This window comes from Hyla sarda, chromosome 7, assembly GCF_029499605.1.
Source record: "Hyla sarda isolate aHylSar1 chromosome 7, aHylSar1.hap1, whole genome shotgun sequence".
Lineage (NCBI taxonomy): Eukaryota > Metazoa > Chordata > Amphibia > Anura > Hylidae > Hyla > Hyla sarda.
Genome location: NC_079195.1, coordinates 60857550 through 60883028, shown reverse-complemented (window position 1 = coordinate 60883028; position 25479 = coordinate 60857550). Strand labels below are relative to the sequence as shown.

Below are 25479 nucleotides of genomic sequence, written 5' to 3'. Positions count from 1 at the left end.
ATATCACAAGAAAACTAAAAATTAGAGCACTTGAGCACCTAAAAGATAGCACACGTACCACAGTGAGACAGCGATCCCCGGCATCTGTACACTTTCATTCCGTACATGCTGGTAAATTAAATACCTTTAGAATTTTCGCCATTGAGCATGTTAAAATGGGAACAAGAGGGGGTTGCATTAGGAAAAAACTTGCAGATCGTGAGGCTTATTGGCAGTTCACATTAGGGACTCGTGATTGGGGATGGGACTTAATGTCCATCATGAACTACTATTTCACTATTAAAAGATTAAAGTACTATCTTCACAAACTCCACTGTTCCATTTGGATCCCACAATTGTATGAACAATAATGTAGTATTAATACATGTATGTTCCATTTGGATTTTATGTATCTTAAATGTTTTGTTTTTACTAATGTGAACCATGTCACATATTTCCAGTGAGTGGTGGGGATATGGGAATTTCCCCCTCCCCTTGATGAAGGGTATTTAACCTCACCTGGACTTACCTGTGACATCACCGAGAGAAAGCGCATGCGCTCGAAACGCGTCTGATGCATTGGCTGATTTTATCCGAGTGCTATGTTTCTGAATAAAGCTGCTAAGAATAGTGCTGGATCTCCTGCTCTTTTATTCCATTATCGGGTGTTGGCTGGACACTGATCCGTGCACATCGGAGGGGTTTGATGAGCTGGAAAAGTGTTTGTGGTCCATACAGGAGTCTGTTGCCAGGCAGGAACTTCTCGTAGGAGGTATACGTCAAGTGGGTAATGCAGTCATCAGGTCTTGCTTATGCCTGAGGCAACTTTGGTGTCTGATGTTGCATATCCCGGCGAATTGGCACTGGGCGTCGAGAGGAGCTCTGCATTGGTGGAGGAGCAGAAGTGAGCTGGAAAAGTCTTTCCCAATCAGGTAGAGGCAGATGAGGAAACCGGAAAGTGGTCAAGAAATTCTGAAGGTCCGCCGGGTGATGGAGTAGTGCCATAGTAGTCCCGTATTTAGCAATCAATGAGAATGGGAATCCCCATCTGTAAACGATGCAGGAATTTTGCAGCAGTGGAATTAGTGGTTTGAGCTCGGCTCTCAGTCTGATTGTTCGTAAAGATGAATCAGGAAACAGGTGGATCGGATGACCATTGTAGGAGAGAGACTTTAGGGTCCTGGCCTTTTTCATAATTTCATCTTTCAAGACAAAATGGTGAACCCTACAGATAATGTCTCTTGGTTTGGCTGGGTCTGGGTGTTTCGCCTTGAGTGCTCTGTGGGCCCGATCAAATTCCAGAGGTGAATCCAGAGGTTTTTCGAGTATTTCATTGATGATTTTCTGTGGGGTACTTGCAATTTCTTGATGTGGGACTGATTCCGGTAATCCTTTGGCCCTTATAATATTTCATCTGTTTCTATTGTCTAGATCATCAAGGTGGTCAATTTCAGCCACCTGATGAAGAGAAAGGTTCTGTGTGGCCTCTTGTAGAGATTGGATTTGAGTAGTAACAGTGGTACGAAAGTCCTCTAAGGAGTGCACTTTGTCTTTCAGTTGTTTAAAATCTCTTTTGACCGGTTTAAGGTCTTGTCGCCTGGCAAGGCACAGTTCAGCTGCTATTGCTTGGATATCTGATTTTGTCGGCAACAGAGCCAATAACGTTTGTAGCTCTGGATGGTTCTTTTAAGTATTTGTTGCCATCTCAGGGGATGGTAAGGATGGGTCTGAGTGAGTAGAACAGGAGATGGTCTTGTGTACGGATTCGCCTGTGGTTCTGTCGCTGTTCGGTCAAGGTATCATCTGAGGATGAATGGTCAGTTTTCAAGGCAGAGCCCGCAGTAGCTTTTATTAGAGTTTTAAACAATTTCTTTTTGGCGGGAGGACTGGTGCCCCAGTAGTCGAGAGTGTCACTGTCTGCCGTGGAGTTGTGAGAGTCATCTGAGTGTGATACATCAGAGTCCATAGTTTCTGCCCAATTGACCGCATTAATAGCGGGAGGGCAAGGTACAGGTTGTTGAAAGGATGGCAGTAGGTGCTGATGGTCTGGAGCAGAGTATGAAGCAGGTGAGACTGCAGTAGCTATGGGATCCAGGCGTTAATGCACATTTCGGTACAGAAGTGTGGGCTTCTGGGAGCCCAGAGGTGGCATACATCTGAGAAGGGGGGTATATGATGTGTGGGCTGTGATGAGGCAGTTGTGGCAGGTACACACATCCCCTCATGAGGTGTGCTGGCAGGATGCAGGGGGTTAATGTAAGTGGCTGTTGCCTCCTTCAGTGAGAGGGGAGAGGGAGCTTGTTTCAGCCTGGAGATGTAAGAAGAGGATACTGGCTCACCTTTGCTGTCTGTGGGTGCCGGTGTGGAGGGGCTTCTACTCCCTGGGAGCGCAGGAGACAACTGGGAGGAGGCCGCATTGCATTGCCCAGGGCGTTGGGCAGTGTGCGAGTCCCGGCTTTCAGCGCGAGGAGGGAGCAGGACTTGAGATGGCGCCTGCTGTGTGCTCAGGTTGTCTGCAGCCACCAGCGGAGGAGGATGTGTCACCATGGATTTGGGGGTTCCTTTTCTTTGTCTTCTTCCTGGATCTGCCTCCCATAGCAGGTGAAAGGGCCCCAAATATAGCGGTCCAGGCGGGAGCTCTCAGGCCATGCAACTCATCCCCAGCGTGCCAAGCCACGGCCCCGGTCTTGCAATTCTTTTGTGATCTTTGCCCCCAATATTTATTTTTAACAACATACAAAATGACTGTTGTCTCAGGTTTTTCCCAGGTTGCAGAGGGGCCGAGACATTACATCACCAGTCCAGTGATGACAGGGAGCCTGTCCTGCTTCAATGGGTGGAGTGACCGCTGGATGGGAGAGAGATCATTCTGCAACTTATTGTATTTTACAACCGCTGGGTGCACCCTGGTTAGAAAACATTGGTCTATTGCATGAAAGGCAGCTCATATGTGTTTCACTGGGTGGGGTGGCTGATGTGTGGGAGGCAGGAAATTGACCTCACATTTAAAAACAAGGAACTATGGGACTTGTAGTTAAAGAAGGAAACTCCAACAGAAAAAGGTACCACAGTGATATGGTAATCTCACAACCCAGCCATTTAGCCCCAAAACAAGCACAAATCCTTCCTAAGCATGTCCATTACTGTCCCGCAAGTAAGTGCTAAAATCACCTAATGGCGGCTAACCCCTTTAAAGAAACTCTGTCCCTCCAAAACTCTCCCAAATTAAATTAATCAGTGAATAGGTTAAAAGATACTGATTTAGAATGTGTTTTTATTAGATTAAAAGTATGGCTGTTTTGTTTTTGTTTTGTTTCTTTATGACCTTTTTTTTTTTTTTTTCATTTTACAATGTGGGAATCCAGCCTAAGGCTGAAGAGCTAATGCTGAAAAAGTATTTTTCAAATTTTCCTTTTTTGACAATGCAGCATATTATTATATACTATATAGTTTTTCAGAAGAGTATTACGCCCCAAAAATGTATGTGGTTGGGTTGACCCCTGGCAGATTTCGTTTAAGTGCTCTGACTTTAGAGGATTGAAGGTAGTCCACTACATTCAGCCTATTTTCTGAGCATATACTGTTACTGTGCAAGACTTAGATATGGGAAAAACATTTAAAAAATTTGATTCGGCTGATTGGCCACATTTTCTGAAAAAATGTGATTCGATTTGAATATATTTGTGGTGAATCGCTATTAAAAACGTCTATTTCCGGGCTACAGAGAGCCTCAATAGGGGTGTAGAACACTTTGCCTTGCCGTAACACGCATAGGGAGTATGAAATAATACTGTTATTCAGTATGACATGCAGATTACAGGTGTCGCTATTAGAATCACTGCCGCAGTGATGCACTGCCGAGTGGCACAATGACTGGTCACTATGAGTCTGGATGCACTATGGTTGCTTGCAGTCTTTGAATGGGGAGTGCTTCCTGTGATGATCTCAATTGACAGATTATGAAACGACTTCTAATCTCTCCCTGCCTGCCTGCCTGCAGAGATGCGGGCTTGAGGTCAATGGATTTCCCCTGTGCTGATCTGTATTGTCAGTATCGCTGATTAGTGACCACACAGTGTCTGCTCTTTCTCTAGCCAGAACAAATGCGGGTTTGAGGTGTATGGATTCACCGCTGTAAAGATCTGTATTGTCAGTAATGGTGATTAGTGCGTAAACACAGTCTCTGCTCTCGGAAATGCCCATCTTCGGCAATGGCTGCCAAATATATAGGGCTGTGACATCACAGGGCTGGCTGGCTGCTGATAGGCTGCATCCTGCATGTTATTCAGGGTCATCCCGCCTACCCACCTTTCCACCTTCCCAGACTTCCTTGCCCCATGTTCTCACACTTGTAGCCGCCATTTTAGTCCCCCGGCCCACACAAAATGTAGTGAATGAAGCGATTCGTTACCACGAAGTGCTAGGAAATTTGGATTCGTTCAGAATAAAGTTTTTCAGGAAATTCGGAAGGAATTTGACTTTGTCAGCTTCGATTCGCCCATCTTATGTAATGTCGTAAACAGAAATTTCTATAACAACAGAATACATTATCTAGGTGCACATCTGCATTGGAACTTTGTTAAGGAAGCTCTGTTGCAGAATCCTTTCAAATTCTGAAGAAAAAAATACTGCAAGATGTTGTGTTTTTTAAGCTTAAATCCTGCTAATAAACACTACACAGAAACCACACAGACCCCCATCAAAGTCAATGGGATCAGTGGTGTTGGTTGTGCATCAGGTTTTTTTTCATGAGCGGACTCTATGACGGAGCTCTCAAATGGAGCTTAGTTGCAGATGTGTCCTTAGCCTTATAAAGTAAATCTTACAATCACTGAGGCCTCTTGTCTCAGTGACATAAGACTGGAGGTTGGGACTGGGTTTTAAAACTGACCAAAGGTTCTGGAAGTCACTCCTATACTCCAGTTCTGGTGTGTGTGTGTGTGTGTTGGAGTCCAAAACCTGATCTTACAGGTGTGTGAGAATACTTTGAGCTTAGCTGTGTTACGTTGTATACTGATACACTGCACCATATAAAACTGAATTTGGGACTGAACATCCCAAATTTTGTGTGAGAAGCTCAGATGTTTATGTAAATAACATGATGTAAAGGTTTCTCTTTACCGCATGTTGCAATTGGAACTTTTGCTAAATGTGATATACTAAACTACATCCAAGATTGTGGAACTGTGACACCTGCCTGTTTGGGTCTGTTTGAAGGGTCCTGTTCTACACCACAGTCATTTACATGAACAGAACTGACTTTTGGTTGCCAAATAAAAAATAAAATAAAATAAACAACAACTATGCAGTGTCTGACTGTACTTCCAGGCTGCTGGAGTATGAATTGCAGCTACACCCCTACCTTAAAGCGTAAAGTACTGTTCCATTTGGATAAATCCGTATAAGACGATTTTCTACAGTGATGTCATGAAGAAATGACTTTTTTGAGTCCACTATGAATGTATCGGGGACCCACAATAGTTCCACCAGACGACCATCCAAACTTAGACTTTTGTTTCCTTCAAAGCAGAGTCGCTCATCAGTCCAGCGCTGTCTTAGGAATATGGTAGCAGTATAATCCTAAAAATTGTAAAGAAAAATATACAAAATTATCTGCAGTTTTAACGCAATATACTGCTGTTCTATATCTATATATATATATATATATATATATATATATATATATATATATATATGCTATGTTGACATTTTTCTAGACTTCCATGTACATGTGTCCTTATTCTCTTATCACCCTTTATTTTTATCTAAATCTACAGACAAGCACAGTAATCTCATCAGGTAGAATTTAGAATTTTGCAAGAATGATAGCTGACATCTTACCATGTTAATTTCTGATATTGTATCAATGCTGGCAATGTCCAGACTCATTCCTACTGTCACAGGTCCATCTGTACAGAATAAATCACAATGAGAATTAGACAGAGAATCATGTAGGTGAACAGCTGCCTGCCTCTAAGTGAGCAATTACGGGGCACCATAGAGAGATATTATAATGGGAGTGTAACTGCTCCTTCATAGTGGATTTTATGGTTATTCAAAGGTTATAATAATGTCCTTCTGCTGCCCTAGTCACCGCTGTTTCATACGACTTGATACCTAAATAAAACTAGGGATGTTGGCATCCAGGGGGGTAACTATAGGGAGCTCAGAGCAGGGGTCAAGTCCTGGGAAAAAAGTTTAGGACCTCTCCCAAGATTTCCACCCAGGGGCTGGTCCTGCAGGACTCCTGCTATTGGAAAAAGTGTTCCTGCTGAGGAAAAAGTGCAGGAACTCCATTCCCATGCGTTCCTGCAGGACTTGAGCCCTGGTTCAGATGTAGCAGTCGCACCTGGGCCCTGGTGAATAAGGAGACCCCAAAACACATCTGCCCCATAAGAGACCAGTATTATAATTGGCACATGGGGCCCTGTTGCAGATTTTGCATCAGGGCCCAGAAGCTACAAGTTACGCCTCTGGTGGCATCATAGCATACCCTGAAATAACAGGCAGTACATAGCACCAATGGGGTTTTGGACCATTGATGGTTAGACTGCATTAATCCTGTATCTATTTAAGTTTCAGGAGGTCCTCACAGAAGATTTTTCTGTAATGATAGAGAAAATCCTTTACAGGGTATCCCATATCAAAAATAATAAGAATTTACAAAAGTACTTTTACATAAGGGGTGATTATTTGCCAAACAGATGTTCGTAGGAATGTTATAGAAAGGCTCTAACCCAAAAGTCACACATATTAATAAATGACCCCTTATTGTTTGTTAGCAGCACATCTTTCCATGAAAATAATGGAAGAGAACAGCTACAAAAACAATCAAGCCACTTTTCATCTATCACTCCCTATATAAACTGTCCCGCCAATAATTCAATCAATGTATAATGGACCAGGTTTATAAGCAGACGTAGATTTGCTTTAAAAGTCAGGTCAACTTCGAGTATTAATGTCGTACACTACCTGGGTGTTTTACGCTGGCTAGTGTAATGGTGACAAATAAACTGTTTGTGATGCCAGGGCAGCATTGAGCACCACGCTCCAAGGATTCAACAGCTCTCCTGGGCAATAAAGACACCAGGTGCAGGGTTAAGGAAAACTGTCTTTTTCTGAGGTGAGGATAGATGTTGTAATCCTTAACAGTACAGATCAGAGCAGGGGAAAAGCTGAGTAATGAAATGGTGCCTTTTGCATGAGTAATGAAATGGTGCCTTTTGCATTGCTGGGAATTGTAGTATTATTCACTTTAATGTAACTAGACATGACTAGACTTCATTACTGGAGACTTTAGATGCTACATTGAGACTAGAGATGAGCAAACTTTTCAAAAATTCGATTCGGACGATTTGCCGAATTTTCCGAAAAAGTTTGTTTTGATCCGAATTTGTTTGCGGCGAATCAATATTAAAAAAGGCTATTTCTAGCCTTCATACAGCCTCTATAGGGGTATAGAACACTTTGCTGTGTCCTAAAACGCATATGGAGTGTGCTGGGGTAGTGAAATAATACTGTTATTCAGAATAACATGCAGATTACCAGCATCGCTTTTAGAATCACTGCCGCACAGCAGCACAATAACAGAGCCTGGTGGTGGCATCAGTGTCAGGAGACCATATAGTGACTGAATGACATAGCGTGGAGGTGTTGGCAGCATGTGTATACCATATAGTGGCTGAATGGCACAGCGTGGAGGTGTTGGCAGCATGAGGACACCATATAGTGCCTGAATGGCACAGTGTGGAGGTGTTGGCAGCATGAGGACACCATATAGTGCCTGAATGGCACAGTGTGGAGGTGTTGGCAGCATGAGGACACTATATAGTGGCTGAATGGCACAGCGTGGAGGTGTTTGCAGCATGAGGACACCATATAGTGAGTGAATGGCACAGAGTGGAGGTGTTGGCAGCATGAGGACACCATATAGTGGCTGAATGGCACAGCGTGGAGGTGTTGGCAGCATGAGGACACCATATAGTGGCAGAATGACACAGCGTGGAAGTGTTTGCAGCATGAGGACACCATATAGTGGGTGAATGGCACAGCGTGGAGGTGTTGGCAGCATGAGGACACCATATAGTGGCTGAATGGCACAGCGTGGAGGTGTTGGCAGCATGAGGACACCATATAGTGGCAGAATGACACAGCGTGGAAGTGTTTGCAGCATGAGGACACCATATAGTGGGTGAATGGCACAGCGTGGAGGTGTTGGCAGCATGAGGACACCATATAGTGGCTGAATGGCACAGCGTGCAGGTGTTGGCAGCATGAGGACACCATATAGTGGGCGAATGGCACAGCGTTGAGGTGTTGGCAGCATGAGGAAATCATATAGTGGCTGAATGGCACAGCGTGGAGGTGTTGGCAGCATGAGGACACCATATAGTGGCTGAATGGCACAGTGTGGAGTTGGCTGTTGCACAAGTACAATATACACCAGGGCTTCACAATCCCCCCAAAAAAACAACACAATATGATAAATTTTTGACAAAGATTTCTCATAGGTAGCACCTGCTATCCAAAAATGTTAAATTCCCTGACCCAGGCCCCACCTCTGCAGCACCAGGAACCCATTTATTGCCTGAAGGACACAGCCTGGAGTTGGCTGATGCACCAGTACACACAGGGCTTCACAATCCACCCCAAAATCAATAAAATTCTATAATTTAAAAAAAAAAATGTATACCTTTGTGTAAGAACAAGCGCATATCCAACATTTCAGAAGACTCCATAAGGCAGGACGGTGGACCCCCCCCAAAGACTTTCTTCTCAAAAATAATGAACCACACAATTTTTGAATTTTTTTTTAAAATTTGAATTCCTAGACCCAGGCCCCACCTCTGCTGCATCAGTAACCCATAGATTGCCTGAAAGACACAGCCTGGAGTTGGCTGATGCACGAGTACACACCCGGGCTTCACAATATACCCCAAAAAACAGCAACATTTTTTGAAATTGTCTGACGAAATACCTTTGTGTAAAAACAAGCACAAATACAACAGTTCAGAAGACTCTATAATGCAGGACGGTGGACCACCCAAAGACATTCTTCTCAAAAATAATAAACCACACAATTTGTGAATTTTTAAAAAAAAATTGAAATTCAAAGACCAAGGCCCCACCTCTGCTGCTTCAGTAACCCATATATTGCCTAACGGACACAGACTGGAGTTGACTGATGCACGAGTACACACCCGTCACCCGGGCTTCATAATCCACCCCAAAAAACAGCAACATTTTTTAAAATTGTCTGACGAAATACCTTTGTGTACAAACAAGCGCATATACAACAGTTCAGAAGACTCTATAGTGCAGGACGGTGGACCACCCAAAGACATTCTTCTCAAAATAATAAACCACACAATTTGTGAAATTTTTTAAAAAATGTGAAATTCAAAGACCAAGGCCCCACCTCTGCTGCTTCAGTAACCCATATATTGCCTAATGGACACAGACTGGAGTTGATTGATGCACGAGTACACACCCGTCACCCGGGCTTCACAATCCACCCAAAAAACAGCACATTTTTTTTTAAATTGTCCGACGAAATACCTTTGTGTAAGAACAAGCGCATATCCAACATTTCAGAAGACTCTATAATGCAGGACGGTGGACCACTCAAAAACATTCTTCTCAAAAATAATAAACCACACAATTTGTGAAATAAAAAAAAAATTGAAATTCAAAGACCAAGGCCCCACCTCTGCTGCTTCAGTAACCCATATATTGCCTAACGGACACAGACTGGAGTTGACGTATGCACGAGTACACACCCGTCACCCGGGCTTCACAATCCACCCCATAAAACAGCAAAATTTTTTTGAAATTGTCTGCCGAAATACCTTTGTGTAAAAACAAGCGCATATACAACAGTTCAGAAGACTCTATAATGCAGGACGGTGGACCACCCAAAGACTTTCTTCTCAAAAATAATAAACCCCACAATGTTTGAAATTTGGTTAAAAAAATTATTACATATGTGTGTAAGCGCATCTGTTTCAAAAAGATCAGATCACCAAAGGATTTTTTTCGCCAAAAATGATTAAGCAGAGTTAATCCCTCTCCGTATTTTTTTTATTTTCATTAAAAAATCACACGCACCAAGCGTTCCATTGTGTAACGGTTAGCATTCTGCAAAATTCAATTTTAATACTGATAAAATTATCAGTAAATTTAACAATAACACTACCTAAGAGTGTTTAATTACCCCATACATTGCACCAGGAGCAGTCAGGAGTAGGCCTCAGCAGTACCCAATAGGCTTTAATAACCCCTCACCTTGCCCGATCAATTGCGAGATCGAGCAATAACAGGTGTGTTATGGCCTCAGATGTCCTGGACCGCACTAGCACTCCACTGAACGGATTAGCGTGTCTCTTTTTTTCAAGGACAGGTACGTGTTACACACTGAAACCAGTTCGTGATAGGGATCTGGGATTGCAATTATTTACCCTAAAAATGAGGAATTACCAGTAAGTGAGGGTCATAAACTGGCGTTGATTAAGTCCCTGCCCTTTGTACACACCGCCCGTCGCTACAACCGATTGGATTGGTTAGTGAGGTCCTCGGATCGGCCCAGGCGGGGTAGGAGAAGGCCCTGGCAGAGCGCCGAGAATTTAACGATCATTGTTGAAATTTGCATTAAGCTACTGCTAAACATCCAAAAATTTAAGGCCAGAGGCACCAGGGAGGCAAGTAGTTTGTGAAAGACACAGAATGAGTCTGTAGCAGTCATTCGCTGTACACAAGAGGGTTTTATAACCACTTACATTTAAAGATCAATGTTCACATTTGCATTAAGCATGTATTTAGCTACTGCTAAACTTCAAAAAATTATAGGCCCAAGGCCTGAGGCACCAGTGAGGCCAGTAGTTTGTGAAAGACACAGAATGAGTCTGGAGCAGTCATTCGCAGTACCCAAGAGGGTTTCATAACCCCTTACATTTAAAGATCAATGTTTACATAGATGTACCCCAGATTAGGAGTGTACTTGTCCCCCAGATTAGGCAGCATAGATGTCCCCCAGATTAGGAGCATAGTTGTCCCCCAGATTAGGAGCATAGTTGTTCCCCAGATTAGGCAGCATAGATGTCCCCCAGATTAGGAGCATACTTGTCCCCCAGATTAGGCAGCATAGATGTCCCCCAGATTAGGAGCATAGTTGTCCCCCAGATTAGGAGCATAGTTGTCCCCCAGATTAGGCAGCATAGTTGTCCCCCAGTCAGCACGGGCCGGTCAGAGCCAATCAAAGGGCCGTATGTGGCAAGCGGGCCATACAATGCCCAGGTCTGCCCCAGAGGGTTTCATAACCAACCATAATAGAGAAAATTTTGTTGTAGGAGCATGGTCAATCTACTCAGACCCATCTGTCGTTGGTGGCTGGAAATCCTGGCTGATCCATCCCTGATTCATCTCGACAAACATCAGTCTCTCCACATTTTTAGTGGACAGACGAGTTCGCCTTGGGATGACTATGGCCCCAGCCACACTAAACACCCACTCTGATGGCACACTACTGGCCGGGCAGGACAGCTTTTCCAGGGCAAACTCCGCTAGTTGCGGCCATAAATCGAATTTGGCTGCCCAGAAGTCCAGCGGATCTTCAACGGTTGTGAACACTGATAGGCTGCATCTGACATGTGTTTCAGGGTCAGCCGCCTACCTTGATTCCCGCGCCAGCTTCCCACCCTCCCATGGTGCCTTGCCCCATGTACTGACATGTGGAGCCGCCATCTTAGGTCTAAAACAGCCTAGAATGCAGGAAAATGGAGTTTAATAAAGCGATTCATGCGATCGAATCGCGGCAAAGTTCGTATTTGATCAGAATCAAATTTTTCCTGAAATTCGTAATGAATTCGGGTTCATCAGATTCGATTCGCTCATCTCTGATTGAGACCATCCATGCTGACTTGAGACTCTCTATAGTATTTCCAAGGAATTAGCTTACTGCCAGGCTTGAACTATAGACTTTTGGACCAAGAGTTGCCTGAGACTTTCTATCTCCTGCTGTCCTAGGCTTCCAGACTGGACCTGTGCGGCGGGGCACTTGAAGATTCGTGGGTTACAGACGTTAGACTTCTCCATAGGACTCCATTAGGTTACCACAGACTTTTCCTCACTCTTGTCCACACTGCTACCTCAGCTCCAGAACTTACAAGTTCCTCCCCCCTGCACTATTTAAGGTTTTGGCTACCGGGCATCCCATTGGGCATCAGGATCACATGGTTTACCCTGCATCATCACTCTTGAAAGGCATGTTTAACATTTATTAAAGGCAACATAACTATTACCTGAAAAAATTACAAACATTAAACTAGAGTGCAATATAAAGCAACACCTGAGAAGATGGGCCCAGCACAGGCACTTGAGGCAACGTTCATTGACTGGGCCCACTCCTGCACTGGGACACCATATTAAGTTATGGTAAATCTGACTGACCATGTGAGGCCTCAGTGCCTTATGCTATACCCCTCCCACAGGGGTCAAGTCCTAGGGGGAAAAAGTGTGGGAACTCACTCAAGATTTCCACTCAAGGGCTGGCCCTGCAGGACTCCTGCTAATGAGAACAGTAATCCTGCTGTGGAAAAAGTGCAGGAACTCAATTCCCTCGTGTTCCTGCAGGACTTGAGCCCTGCCCTCCCACTTATTTTGTAATTTGTCAAGTGATGAGAGGAGTGCAAAATGGCAAAAAGTTGCAAATTTGTGCATAGGTGTGACTGATCACAAATTTGGAAACTTATACAACAGAAAGCTGCTGTAAATATGTTCTCCTCATCATGAACAGTCAATATAATTCCATACAAACATTGCTCTAAAACTCTACAAAACTCTACAAAAACAGATTATACACAGTTGTTGCATAGGCAGATCCAAATGTTTCAGTTTTGGTCCTCAAATAAGGTTACATTCCTATGTGTCATTTTTTGATGTGTATTTGCTTGATGCATTTCTGTAAAAAATTATAGTAAGATGTTTTATTGTATTACAAATAGAGATGAGCAAGAGGAGCCCAGCGAACCTTTGGGGTGACAGTGGCTTGCAAAACTTTTGAACATTACCAGGTCAGCTCCAGGGGGCAGGAGAGTGGGGCATGGAGCTGGAGGCCCAGAAGTTTTAATGTTAATCTGGTCCTGGCAATAACTATGATAAGTAAAAAGTATTTTTAACCCTTGTTAGCAGTGGCTTAGCTAAAGAGGTTGCAATTGCGACCGGACCTCATAGCCAGGGGGGCCCACAGGCTCATTGCTTCCTGCACTTTTTTTTATACTCTTGGAGAGGCCAGGAGTTGCAGGGTGCAGACATGCCTCCGACTCCACTACATCCCCATCAGTACCACCTGCAGTGCTTAGAAGCAGTGGCAGGGGTTTGGGGGGGTTGTGGTGGGTTGGGTTAAATTACCTGCTGCTGCTCCTGGCTAACACACGCTAGGGACGCCGCTGCTGAATGTTCTGTGATAAAGCTGTCAGGTGATTTAGTAAAGAAGTAGCAAGTGATGTCCCTTGCATGACTAGAGTGCAGCGGAGCATGGCAGAGGATGCTGGTCTGAGCTAGTAAACAAGGTCAGAGTCAGTCAGAACTTAGAGGGCAGAGGCGAATTAAAGTGTGGATTGGGCATTGTGATTCGTGGTGCATGGTGAGCGGCAGAGCATATGGGGGTTACAGTATATAAAGGGACACAGTAAGATGGCACTGGCACAGGAATCCTCTGCCAGTGCCACCACATGTACTGTGCCCCCATATAGAATATCCTGTTCTAGTGCCACCATATGTACTGTGCCCCATATAATATATCAGGTCACAGCATATACTACATGGGGTACAGTATATATGTGTAAGCAAATATCCTTGCTCCGGCCCTGATGATAGATGAGTGTATGGATAATATGTGTATGTGCGACAGATGTGTCTATGGATGATAGATATCTGTATGACATGTGTGCATGTATGTATGATAGATGTGTATATGTATGATGTGTGTATGTGTGATAGATGTGTGTATGATAGATGTGTGTATGATAGATGTGTGTATGTATGATCATGCATACACACATCCAGGGGCGGACTGACCAGCCGGTCCGTTCGAATGTGGTCCGAGGGCCCGACCGGGTAAAGGGCCCTCCGCCCTTGCTACTGAGGATCCAGGACACCTGTCCCGGATCCCCAGGCAGACAGCGCTGCTTTCTCCTGTATGTGCAGCTCACGCACATACAACAGAAAGCGTCCTCTCTGTGTGAGCCACATCTGTGGCCTACACAGAGAGGAGACGTGATCTCCGCCCCTATGCAGTGCAGGTGCCAATGACTTCATTCATCCGTGATTGCACTGTGGAGGATGAAATATGTGGTCCCCTGCTGGCTGAGATAGCTACGTGGGGTAATCAGGTGAGAATATTTTTTTGTGTAACTTCCGTAAGCAACACCTTATTTTCTGTCAAGACAAAATACTCTGATAGTGCCCCTCCCGGGACTAGACTCTGAAATGGGCGAAGGGGGGTGCTGGCTACCTACTTGACTAACTACCTGGCTACCTAACTTTATACCTGGATGCCTAACTACTTACCAACATACCTGGCTATCAAACTTCCTACATACCTGGCTGCCTAACTGCCTACCTACATGCCTTGCTACCTAACTACATACCTGGCCTTCATATATGGCTGCCTATCTACCTAGCTAGCCACCTACCTACTTACCTGGCTAGTCCCCTACCTACATGTCTGGCTTCCTGATCTATCTACCTAGTTACCTATTTACCTGGCTACCCAGTTACCTGCCCTTTTACTGTGCAGGACATCAAGAAGGGCCTTATTATACTTTGTGGGCCTATAGATGGGAAGATTATGTAACAGAGTCTACGGCACTGGAAAATGCAGAGTCTAACATATTTGTCCTGCAGATGTTAAAGGGGTATTCCAGGCCAAAACTTTTTTTTATATATCAACTGGCTCCGGAAAGTTAAACAGATTTGTAAATTACTTCGATTTAAAAATCTTAATCCTTGCAATAGATATTAGCTTCTGAAGTTGAGTTGTTTTTTTCTGTCTAACTGCTTTCTGATGACTCACGTCCTGGGAGCTGTGCAGTTCCTTTGGGGATATTCTCCCATCATGCACAACTCCCGGGACGTGATATCATCATTGAGCAGTTATACAGAAAACTTCAGAAGCTAATAACTATTGAAAGGATTAAGATTTTTTTAATAGAAATAATTTACAAATCTGTTTAACTTTCTGGAGCCAGTTGATATATAAAAAAAACTTTTTGCCTGGAATACCCCTTTAAGAGATCATCATGTAGGTCTAAATCTGACGGAGAAGAAAAGGAAAGAGGACCCTGCCGATCAGAAAAGTCCCTTGTAATTGTGAGTCCCTAGATGTAACTTTAATCACTTCTATGGTATACAGATCCTGTGTACAGCTGATATCTACCGCCATATGGTCCTGTATATAATCACTTATATTGTATACAGATCTCTGTATAGTATACTGGTCTGTGTATAGTGGTTTTATTCAGTACAGTATGGCAGTATTTTCCAGTTATTGTGTGGTGGTATATATTTCCTCCTTGTATACTGGTATTATTGGTCATGGAAAATTATTTTACCTACGTAGAGGTACGTTCACACTTACAGGATCCTGCACAGATTTGATGCGCAGGATTTGTAACTGCAGATTAGTGTTGAGAGCGAATTCATGAATATTTAAAATATAGTCATATATTCGTAATGACAAATATATTTTTCTAATGCAAATTTATGCAAATTTATGGGAATATTTTTGTGAATTTATGCGAATATCAGCTCTTCCAGACTGGACACTCCTCCTTCCCTTCTTTTAGGTGAAAGATATAATTGCGCATGCGCACTATGCGACTTTCATTCGGAATTTTCACATGAAAAAAAAGAGATTGAACATAGCGAATATGCGAATTTTGCAAACATAGGACGAATATTCGTCCATATATTCGTGAAATATCGCAAATTCGAATAAGGCCCCTGACGCTCATCACTACAGCAGATTAGAAGCGATGCGATGCCAGTCATTTAGTTTACATTGAAATCTGCAGCAGAAAATCCTGTGCATCAAATCCTGTGAATCAAATCTGCTTATGTGTGAACGTACCCTTAAAGTATTTCTATTATATACATTTTTTGTTTATTTTGTGTGTATGTAGGGTGGAGGGATTTGGATGGAATAGGGGCATGGCAGAAGTGTGACCAGCGGCGGAGCATCGCAGGGGGCCTTGCTTTTTTTGGTCCGGGGGCCCTGAGTGTTATCAGTCTGCCCCTGCACACATATATCATACATATTCACATATATTGTACATATACACATCTATCATACACACAATCTATCATACATACACCAGTCATATACACATCTATCATTCATACATACATATACTGTGCATCAATGGGGAGGGGTGGGGGCCAGGGGGGGTGAGATACAGGTAAGCCTAGGGCAGCACAAAACTGGAGGAGGACGTAGGGGTCTGGGGGGTGTAACAGAGGAGCTGGGAGGAAGACTTAGGGATCTGGGGGGGACAGAGGAGCTGTTACGCCGAGCGCTCCGGGTCCCCGCTCCTCCCCGGAGCGCTCGCAACATCCTCGCTACGGCAGCGCCCCGGTCAGATCCACTGACCGGGTGCGCTGCGATACCGCCTCCAGCCGGGATGCGATTCGCGATGCGGGTGGCGCCCGCTCGCGATGCGCACCCCGGCTTCCGTACCTGACTCGCTCTCCCTCGGTCCTGTCCCGGCGCGTGCGGCCCCGCTCCCTAGGGCGCGCGCGCGCCGGGTCTCTGCGATTTAAAGGGCCACTGCGCCACTGATTGGCGCAGTGGTTCCAATTAGTGTGTTCACCTGTGCACTCCCTATGTATACCTCACTTCCCCTGCACTCCCTCGCCGGATCTTGTTGCCCTTGTGCCTAGTGAAAGCGTTCCCTTGTGTGTTCCTAGCCTGTGTTCCAGACCTCCTGCCGTTGCCCCTGACTACGATCCTTGCTGCCTGCCCCGACCTTCTGCTACGTCCGACCTTGCTTTTGTCTACTCCCTTGTACCGCGCCTATCTTCAGCAGTCAGAGAGGTTGAGCCGTTGCTAGTGGATACGACCTGGTTACTACCGCCGCAGCAAGACCATCCCGCTTTGCGGCGGGCTCTGGTGAACACCAGTAGTGACTTAGAACCGGTCCACTAGCACGGTCCACGCCAATCCCTCTCTGGCACAGAGGATCCACCTCCTGCCAGCCGGCATCGTGACAGGAGCCTTGAAGAGGAGGAGGACAGTGCAGGGGTGGGATTTAGCTGAACTGAGAAGAAAGTGTGTTGCAGTATTATTATTATGGACACAGTGTGTGGTAGGGTTATATCCAGAGGGTTCCGTGTGTGGCAGTATAATATTCAGGAGGTGCAGTGTGATAGAATTATGTTCAAGGGTACAGTGTGTGGCAGTACTATATTCAGGGGGTACAGTGTGCAGCTGTATTATATTCAGGGGGTGCAGCATGTGGTGGTATTATATTGACAGGGTACAGTGTGTGGCAGTATAACATTCAGGATCTACAGTGTGTGGCAGTATTATATCCAGGTGGTACAGTGTGTGGTAGTATTATATTCACCGGGTACGGTGTATGGCAGTATAATATTCAGGAGGTGCAGTGTGTGGCAGTATAATATTCAGGATCTACAGTGTGTGGCAGTATTATATCCAGGTGGTACAGTGTGTGGTAGTATTATATTCACCGGGTACGGTGTATGGCAGTATAATATTCAGGAGGTGCAGTGTGTGACAGTATTATATTCAGGGGGTACAGTGTGTGGCCGTATTATATTCAAGGGGTACAGTGTGCAACAGTATTATATTCAGGGGGTACAGTGTGTGGCTGTATTATATTCAGGGGGTACATTGTGTGGCCGTATTTAGGGGTACAGTGTGTGACAGTATTATGTTACGTGGTACAGTATCTGGCAGGGTTATAATGATTATTGTCTTCATATAGTGGATGAGGATCTGGTGACAAAGTGGGAAACCAATGTGCGGGTGTCAGACTCTGCAGAGAAGATGGAGCTGGAAGACGGCCTGGCATCTGGACCAGATGAAGAAGAAAAGAAAAGACAACAGAGAAAACGTCACTCAGGTCAGTGATATTATTGTGTATTCTCCTGACTGTCCCATCACTTCTGTAGTCTGTACCCCAATCTGTGGCTCGCCAGCTGTTATTTAACTACAACTCCCATAATGCCAGAGGTTCTCCAGACATGACTGGAGTTTTTTGCATCAGGGCCCTTTGGTTTCTAGCTATGCCCCTGCTTGTTGGTAAGCAACATAAGCAGATACCATATGTGATAGCCACATATAGGCCCTGATTTACTATTGTAAACCTGACATATTTTGTTGGGTTGTGCGCCAGAAATTCTGTCTGCACCAGAAATGAAAAACCCGACCAACTCTCCATTTTACTGAAAAAACCCAGAAAAGGGGAGTAATTGTCAATAAAAGGGGCTTGTTCCCGACATTTTCGCTAGAAAACTACATATTTACTATGGTTGCCAAAGAAAATGTAGTGGATTTGAGCTGAGGAAAACCAGACAGATTAGAGCATGTGTAAAAAAAGCAAAATGTGGGGAAAAGTATTCTTAGTAAATCAGGGCCATAGTGTGCTAAAAATATGGAAGGAGGGGTTAAGGCCCTCTCAATACTTGTCTTCTCTGCTCCTGTCAGGGCTGCTTCACAGACCACCCTACACTGGTTATCATTGGAGCTGAGTTAGAGCAGGTCAAGCAGAAGCAGTCAGCTTTAGCATGCTGTGGGCTTTGGAGCTCAGTTGCAGCTGCAACCTCTGCGACTTCTATTACTAAGCCACTGTTGAGTTCTTCTCAAAAGAGATGGTCTTAGAGAACTTTTACACCTATATGAGGGATTTAGAAAAGCTCCTTCATTCATGGAATTATTCATTACAAGTTATTCTATTTACTTTGTTTCAGTAAGGGTATGTTCACACTGCGGAATTCCCCTGGAATAACGGGTAGAATTCCTTCCTGTGAACATTATCATCACTGTGAATGGGTCTTCCGTGAGACCCACTCACACTGCTTCAATGGAGCTGAGCTGCAATACCAAACACAATATGTGGACAGGAGGGGTGCTGTTTTTGTAATTGTCCGCCGCGGTCTGACGCTGAAATTGTTCAGCGCAAAGAAAGAACACGTTCATTCTTTGTGTGGAATTCCGCGAGTACTGCATAGCCCTCAATGGTGACGGCGCTGTGCCCCGCGGTCCTACCACCGAAGTATCTTCGTTGGCTGCCGCCTAACGGAATCTCCGCTCGCGGAATTCCGCGAGCAGAGATTCTGTTATGCGGCCGCCGCCAAAGATACTTCAGCAGTAGGACCACGGGGCACAGTGTGAACATACCTTAAATGTGAAACAGTGACTGAGGATTCCGGTCTGTAGCAAAATCAGAAGACATTGCAATGACCTTCATATCTACTAAAGACCATTCTTAGATGCAGGACAGTGCTGTGCTCTGGTTAGTGCTTTATTATGTATAGATCAATGACCTTTGCTTCACGTCCTTATCTGGACCGTGTGTCCTCTGATTTTGTGTAACAGCACAAAACATAAGCATATGCCATGATGCCAACAGAAGAGCAGCTGTGCCAGTCAGCTGGCTTTTTGTTATTATTTTCTTTGATTTATGAAACACAAGCTAGAAATATGTCTTAAGCCGGGTTCACACTAGCCTAATACAGTTCTATTTGTATGGCCTTATGACCCCACATTTCCTGGCCTGTCTGCGGGTCTGATGACTGGAGCTGACAGTTGTCAATTACCCTCATCATACCCACGATCAGACTAGGACTTACAATGGTAATACAGCCATAAAAATACGGCCATATTGGTCTAGTGTGAACTAGGCTCTAACTGCGTAGTGTCTTACTTCATCAATGAGTGAAGATTGCAATTTAAAGGGGCAACAATGTTATACAAGTTCAGTGGTTGACCCATCTTAACAACTGTCTTTACTGATAAGTTCACCTCTTTTTGGCAAATTTCATTTAAGGGGCTGTCCAAGATTAGGAAAAAAAAGCTTCTTTCTTACAAAAACAGCACCACTCCTGTCCACAGATTGTGTTTTGTATTGCAGCTCAGCTCCATTGAAGTAAATGGGACTGAGTTGCAGAACTACAGGCAACCTGTGAACAAGAGTGATGTTGTTTTTTCAAAAAGGATGCAGCATTTTTTTCAATCCTAAAAACCCCTTTAAGGACTACAGTTTCTTACAATACAAATCCAATACAAAATTATGGCACGTTAACAGGCTGCAATCCACATCACAACCACTGGGAGGCCACACATAGAAGCTTCTCCCAAAAGAGTTATTTTCTTTTCAAATCTAACTATCACAAGCTATAAAAACACATACCCCAGGCAAGGGTGTAGGGTACATTCCAAATGTAAACACAAAGACCCAAAGGACCCTATATTTATATCCCCTTTTTTATAAAGTAAAACTTAAATTACATTTTTAAAGTAAAAAGTTGTGTGCTAAATTGCAAGCAACAGTGTTGTCAAACTCTAATTTCCTAGTATATATGGTAGTGTATGGGAATATCTTATTGTCCCCATCCACTAGTGGAATCCACTATCTGCACTGCATTAAAGTGGGGTTCCCTTCCTAGACATCGTATCCCTGCTGAGACCCCCCCTAAGATCTCTGGCTCGGCACTAGTGTTGAGCGGCATAGGCCATATTCGAATTCGCGAATATTCGCGAATATATGGACGAATATTCGTCATATATTCGCGAATATTCGCATATTCGTAATATTCTCAATTTATTTTCGCATATGCGAAAATACGCGTATGCGAAAATTAACATATGCGAAAATTAGCATATACATTAATTAACATAAGCATATGCTAATTTTCGCATATGAGAACATTCGCACACCGGTCTCACACAGTAGTATTAGAGCCTTCTTTACACCACACAAGCTGGAATCAGAAAGGGATGATCACTGTGATGTGTACTGTGAAAAAAAAAAAAAACAATATTCGTAATTACGAATATATAGTGCTATATTCGCGAATATTCGCAAATTCGCGAATATGCGATATTCGCGAATAAAATTCACATTGCGAATATTCGCGAGCAACACTACTCGGCACCCCAGTAATCCACTGCACAGAGCAAATGCCGCTCTGTGCCAGATTACAAGCGACCACAGCCGTCATGCCCCCTCCCATAAACATAAATGGAGGGGACGTGACTACCACGGCCTTCCAAAGCCTAGCACAGCTGACATTCTTAGCAAAATTGTTCAGAACGCCGGATGACGGGCTGGAGATCGCAGGAGGTCCCAGCGGCCAGACTCCCTGCGATCAGACATCTTAGTACCTTTTCTTTGAAAATGGGATAAGATGTCTAGGGGCGGAATACCCCTTTATGTATTAGTTACAGGCTATAATACACCATGCTGGTGGCTGCCGTCTATCTATTGTCTTTCAATTTAGCGACAAAGCAAATTTAAAAACACTCCCCGACATGTTTTACTTCAAAGAGCTTTCTCAGAGATTTAGGGCTAATGGCTTATTGACACAACAACATATGGTCTTTTAATAAGATATGATAGTGACATTATTATCAGGTGAAACAATATGACAACCATTAAAATAAATAATATAAATCTATAATAAATAGATTTACTCAATGCAAGTCTATGGGAGGGGGGTGTGATGTCCATCACACCCATTCCCATAGACTTACATTGAGGAGACGGGGAGTGACATCATGAGGGGCAGAGCATAACATCACGAGGGGGGCGTGGCTACCCTTGAAGCCTGCACCAGCATTCGGAACTAAATGTTCCGAACGCTGGGGAGTGGAGTACCCCTATAACACCACTTTTTGGAAATTAAGTTCCTGCCCATCCCACAGTTCAGAAAATTGCAGATAGTCCATAAATAGTAAACTCTTTTTAGCAACCCAGTCCAGCCAACACAAGACCAGTTGCAACCTTAACCCCTTCCCGCAGAATGTCATATATAAACGCCGGGTTGTGCAGTGCGTTCGCGCATCCCGACGTTTATAAATGACATTCAGTTAACCCGGCGATGCGCAGCATCGCACGGGTTAACTGGCAGAAGTCCCGCTGTTTCCAGCAGGGGACAACTTCTGCTTCACCCCCAGGACCATCCATTGATGGTCCTGGTCAGCGATCACTGTGATTGGTCCCTGTGGACCAATCACAGTGATCTGGGGTGAAAGTTCAGATCCCCTGCACTGCCCGCCCCTGGAAGTCGGGCAGAACGGGGGATGATGGCTGCGGGGGCTCGCGGGATAGGTGGGGGAACACGTGGGGACCGGCAGCCTTACCATATCCAGCGGCGGGACCGAGGAGCAGCGCGGGACCGGCCACGTGGACGAGCAGCGACGGGACCGGCAGGTGAGTATATGGTCCTCAGAACTGCTTCTAGGAGTCTGAAAACTACAACTCCCAGCATGCCTAGACAGCCTTTGGCTGTCTGGGCATGCTGGGAGTTGTAGTTTTGCAACATCTGGAGGGCCCCAGTTTGGAGACCATTGTATAATGGTCTCCAATCTGTGCTCTTCCAGCTGTTGCAAAACTACAACTCCCAGCATGCACTGACTGTCCAGGCATGCTGGGAGTTTTAGTTCAGCAACATCTGGCCCTTCAGATGTTGCCGAACTACAACTCCCAGCATGCCCTTCAGCTGTCTGGGCATGCTGGGAGTTGTAGTTTTGCAACAACTGGAGACACACTGGTTGGGAAACATTGTCTGTTTCTAACTCAGTGTTCCCTAACCTGTGTGCCTCCAGCTGTTGCAAAACTATAACTCCCAGCATGCACTAACAGACCATGCATGCTGGGAGTTGTGGTTTTGCAACAGCTGGTGCACCCCCCCCCCCCCCCCCTGTGAATGTACCGGGTACATTCACATGGGCGAGGCTTTTACAGTGGGTTTCTCGCATCTTGAGATGCAGCTAATTTTGCGCCGGGAAACTCGCTGTAATCCCCCTGCCCATGTGACTGTACCCTAAAAACACTACACTACACTAACACAAAATAAAATAAAAAGTTAAAAACACTACATATACACATACCCTTACACAGCCCCCCCTCCCCAATAAGAACGTCCGGTACGCCACTGTTTCCAAAGCAGAGCCTCCAGCTGTTGAAAAACAACAACTCCCAGTATTGCCGGACAGCCATTGACTGTCCACGCATGCTGGGAGTTTTGAAACAGCTGGAGGCACCCTGTTTGGGAATCACTGACGTAGAATACCCCTATGTCCACCCCAATGCAAATCCCTAATTTAGGCCTCAAATGCGCACAGCGCTCTCACTTTGGAGCCCTGTCGTATTTCAAGGCAACAGTTTAGGGCGACATATGGGGTATCGCCGTACTCGGGAGAAATTGCATTACAAGGTTTGGGGGTCTTTTTCTTCTTTAACCCTTCATGAAAAGGAAATGTTGGGGTCTACACCAGAATGTTAGTGTAAAAAAATTAAATTTTTTACACTAACATGCTGATGTTGCCCTATACTTTACATTTTCACAAGAGGTAAAAAGGAAAAATGCCCCCCAAAATTTTTAACGCAATTTCTCCCGACTACGGAGATACCCCATATGTGGGCGTAAAGTCCTCTGGGGGCGCACAACAAGGCCCAGAAGGGAGAGTGCACCATGTACATTTGAGGTGATTTGCACAGGGGTGGCTGATTGTTACAGCGGTTTTGACAAACGCAAAAAAAAAAAAAACCTGCATGTGACCCCATTTCGGAAACGACACCCCTCACGGAATGTAATGAGGGGTGCAGTGAGAATTTACCCCCCACAGGTGTCTGACGGATCTTTGGAACAGTGGTCCGTGAAAATGAAAACTTGTACAGCCCACTGTTCCAAAGATCTGTCAGACACCAGTGGGGGGCAAATGCTCACTGTATCCCTTGTTACGTTCCTCAAGGGGTCTTGTTTCCAAAATGGTATGCCATGGGGTTTTTTTTTGCTGTCCTGGTACTATAGGGGCTTCCTAAATGCGATATGCCCCCCGAGCAAAATTTGCTCTCAAAAAGCCAAATATGACTCCTTCTCTTCTGAGCATTGTAGTTCGCCCATAGTGCACTTCAGGTCAACTTATGGGGTACCTCCATACTCAGAAGAGAAGGGGTTACAAATATTGGGGGGGTATTTCATGCTATTAACCCTTGCAAAAATGTGAAATTTGGGGGGAAACACACATTTTAGTGGATTTTTTTTTTTTTTTTTACATATGCAAAAGTCGTGAAACACCTGTGGGGTAATAAGGCTCACTTTATTCCTTGTTACATTCCTCAAGGGGTCTAGTTTCCAAAATGGTATGCCATGTGTTTTTTTTTTGCTGTTCTGGCACCATAGGGGCTTCCTAAATGCGACATGCCCCCCGAGCAAAATTTGCTCTCAAAAAGCCAAATATGACTCCTTCTCTTCTGAGCATTGTAGTTCGCCCATAGTGCACTTCAGGTCAACTTATGGGGTACCTCCATACTCAGAAGAGAAGGGGTTACAAATATTGGGGAGTATTTCCTGCTATTAACCCTTGGAAAAATGTGAAATTTGGGGGGAAACACACATTTTAGTGAAAAAAAATTTTTTTTTTTTTACATATGCAAAAGTCGTGAAACACCTGTGGGATATTAAGGCTCACTTTATTCCTTGTTATGTTCCTCAAGGGGTCTAGTTTCCAAAATGGTATGCCATGTGAGGGTTTTTTGCTGTTCTGGCACCATAGGGGCTTCCTAAATGCAACATGCCCCCCAAAAACCATTTCAGAAAAACGTACTCTCCAAAATCCCCTTGTCGCTCTTTCCCTTCTGAGCCCTCTACTGCGCCCGCCGAACAATTTACATAGACATATGTGCTTACTCAAGAGAAATTGGGCTACAAATAGAAGTATACATTTTCTCCTTTTACCCCTTGTAAAAATTCAAAAATTGGGTCTACAAGAACATGGGAGTGTAAAAAATGAAGATTGTGAATTTTCTCCTTCACTTTGCTTCTATTCCTGTGAAACACCTAAAGGGTTAAAATTATGACTGAATGTCATTTTGAATACTTTGGGGGGTGCAGTTTTTATAATGGGGTCTTTTGTGGGGTATTTCTAATATGAAGACCCTTCAAATCCACTTCAAACCTGAACTGGTCCCTGAAAAATAGTGAGTTTGAAAATTTTGTGAAAAATTGGAAAATTGCTGCTGAACTTTGAAGCCCTTTGGTGTCTTCCAAAAGTAAAAACTCGTCACTTTTATGATGCAAACATAAAGTAGACATATTGTATATGTGAATAAAAATTTTTTTTATTTGTAATATACATTTTCCTTACAAGCAAAGAGCTTCAAAGTTAGAAAAATGCAAAATTTTCAAATTTTTCATCAAATTTTAGGATTTTTCACATGGAAAGGATGCAAGTTACCACAAAAATTTACCACCATG

The 25479-nt window shown here is 44.3% G+C and overlaps 1 protein-coding gene across 1 annotated transcript in view; it reads right to left on the bottom strand.

Annotated features, from left to right (window-relative positions):
• LOC130281748 (gamma-aminobutyric acid receptor subunit pi-like) overlaps positions 1 to 25479 on the bottom strand; it is a 153635-nt gene that overhangs the window by 41827 nt on the left and 86329 nt on the right. The window contains exons 4-5 of the mRNA XM_056529334.1: positions 5821 to 5888; positions 5342 to 5559 (exon numbers count right to left, since the gene is read on the bottom strand). Coding sequence (XP_056385309.1) covers positions 5342 to 5559; positions 5821 to 5888 — 286 coding nt within the window. The remainder of the gene's footprint in view (positions 1 to 5341; positions 5560 to 5820; positions 5889 to 25479) is intronic.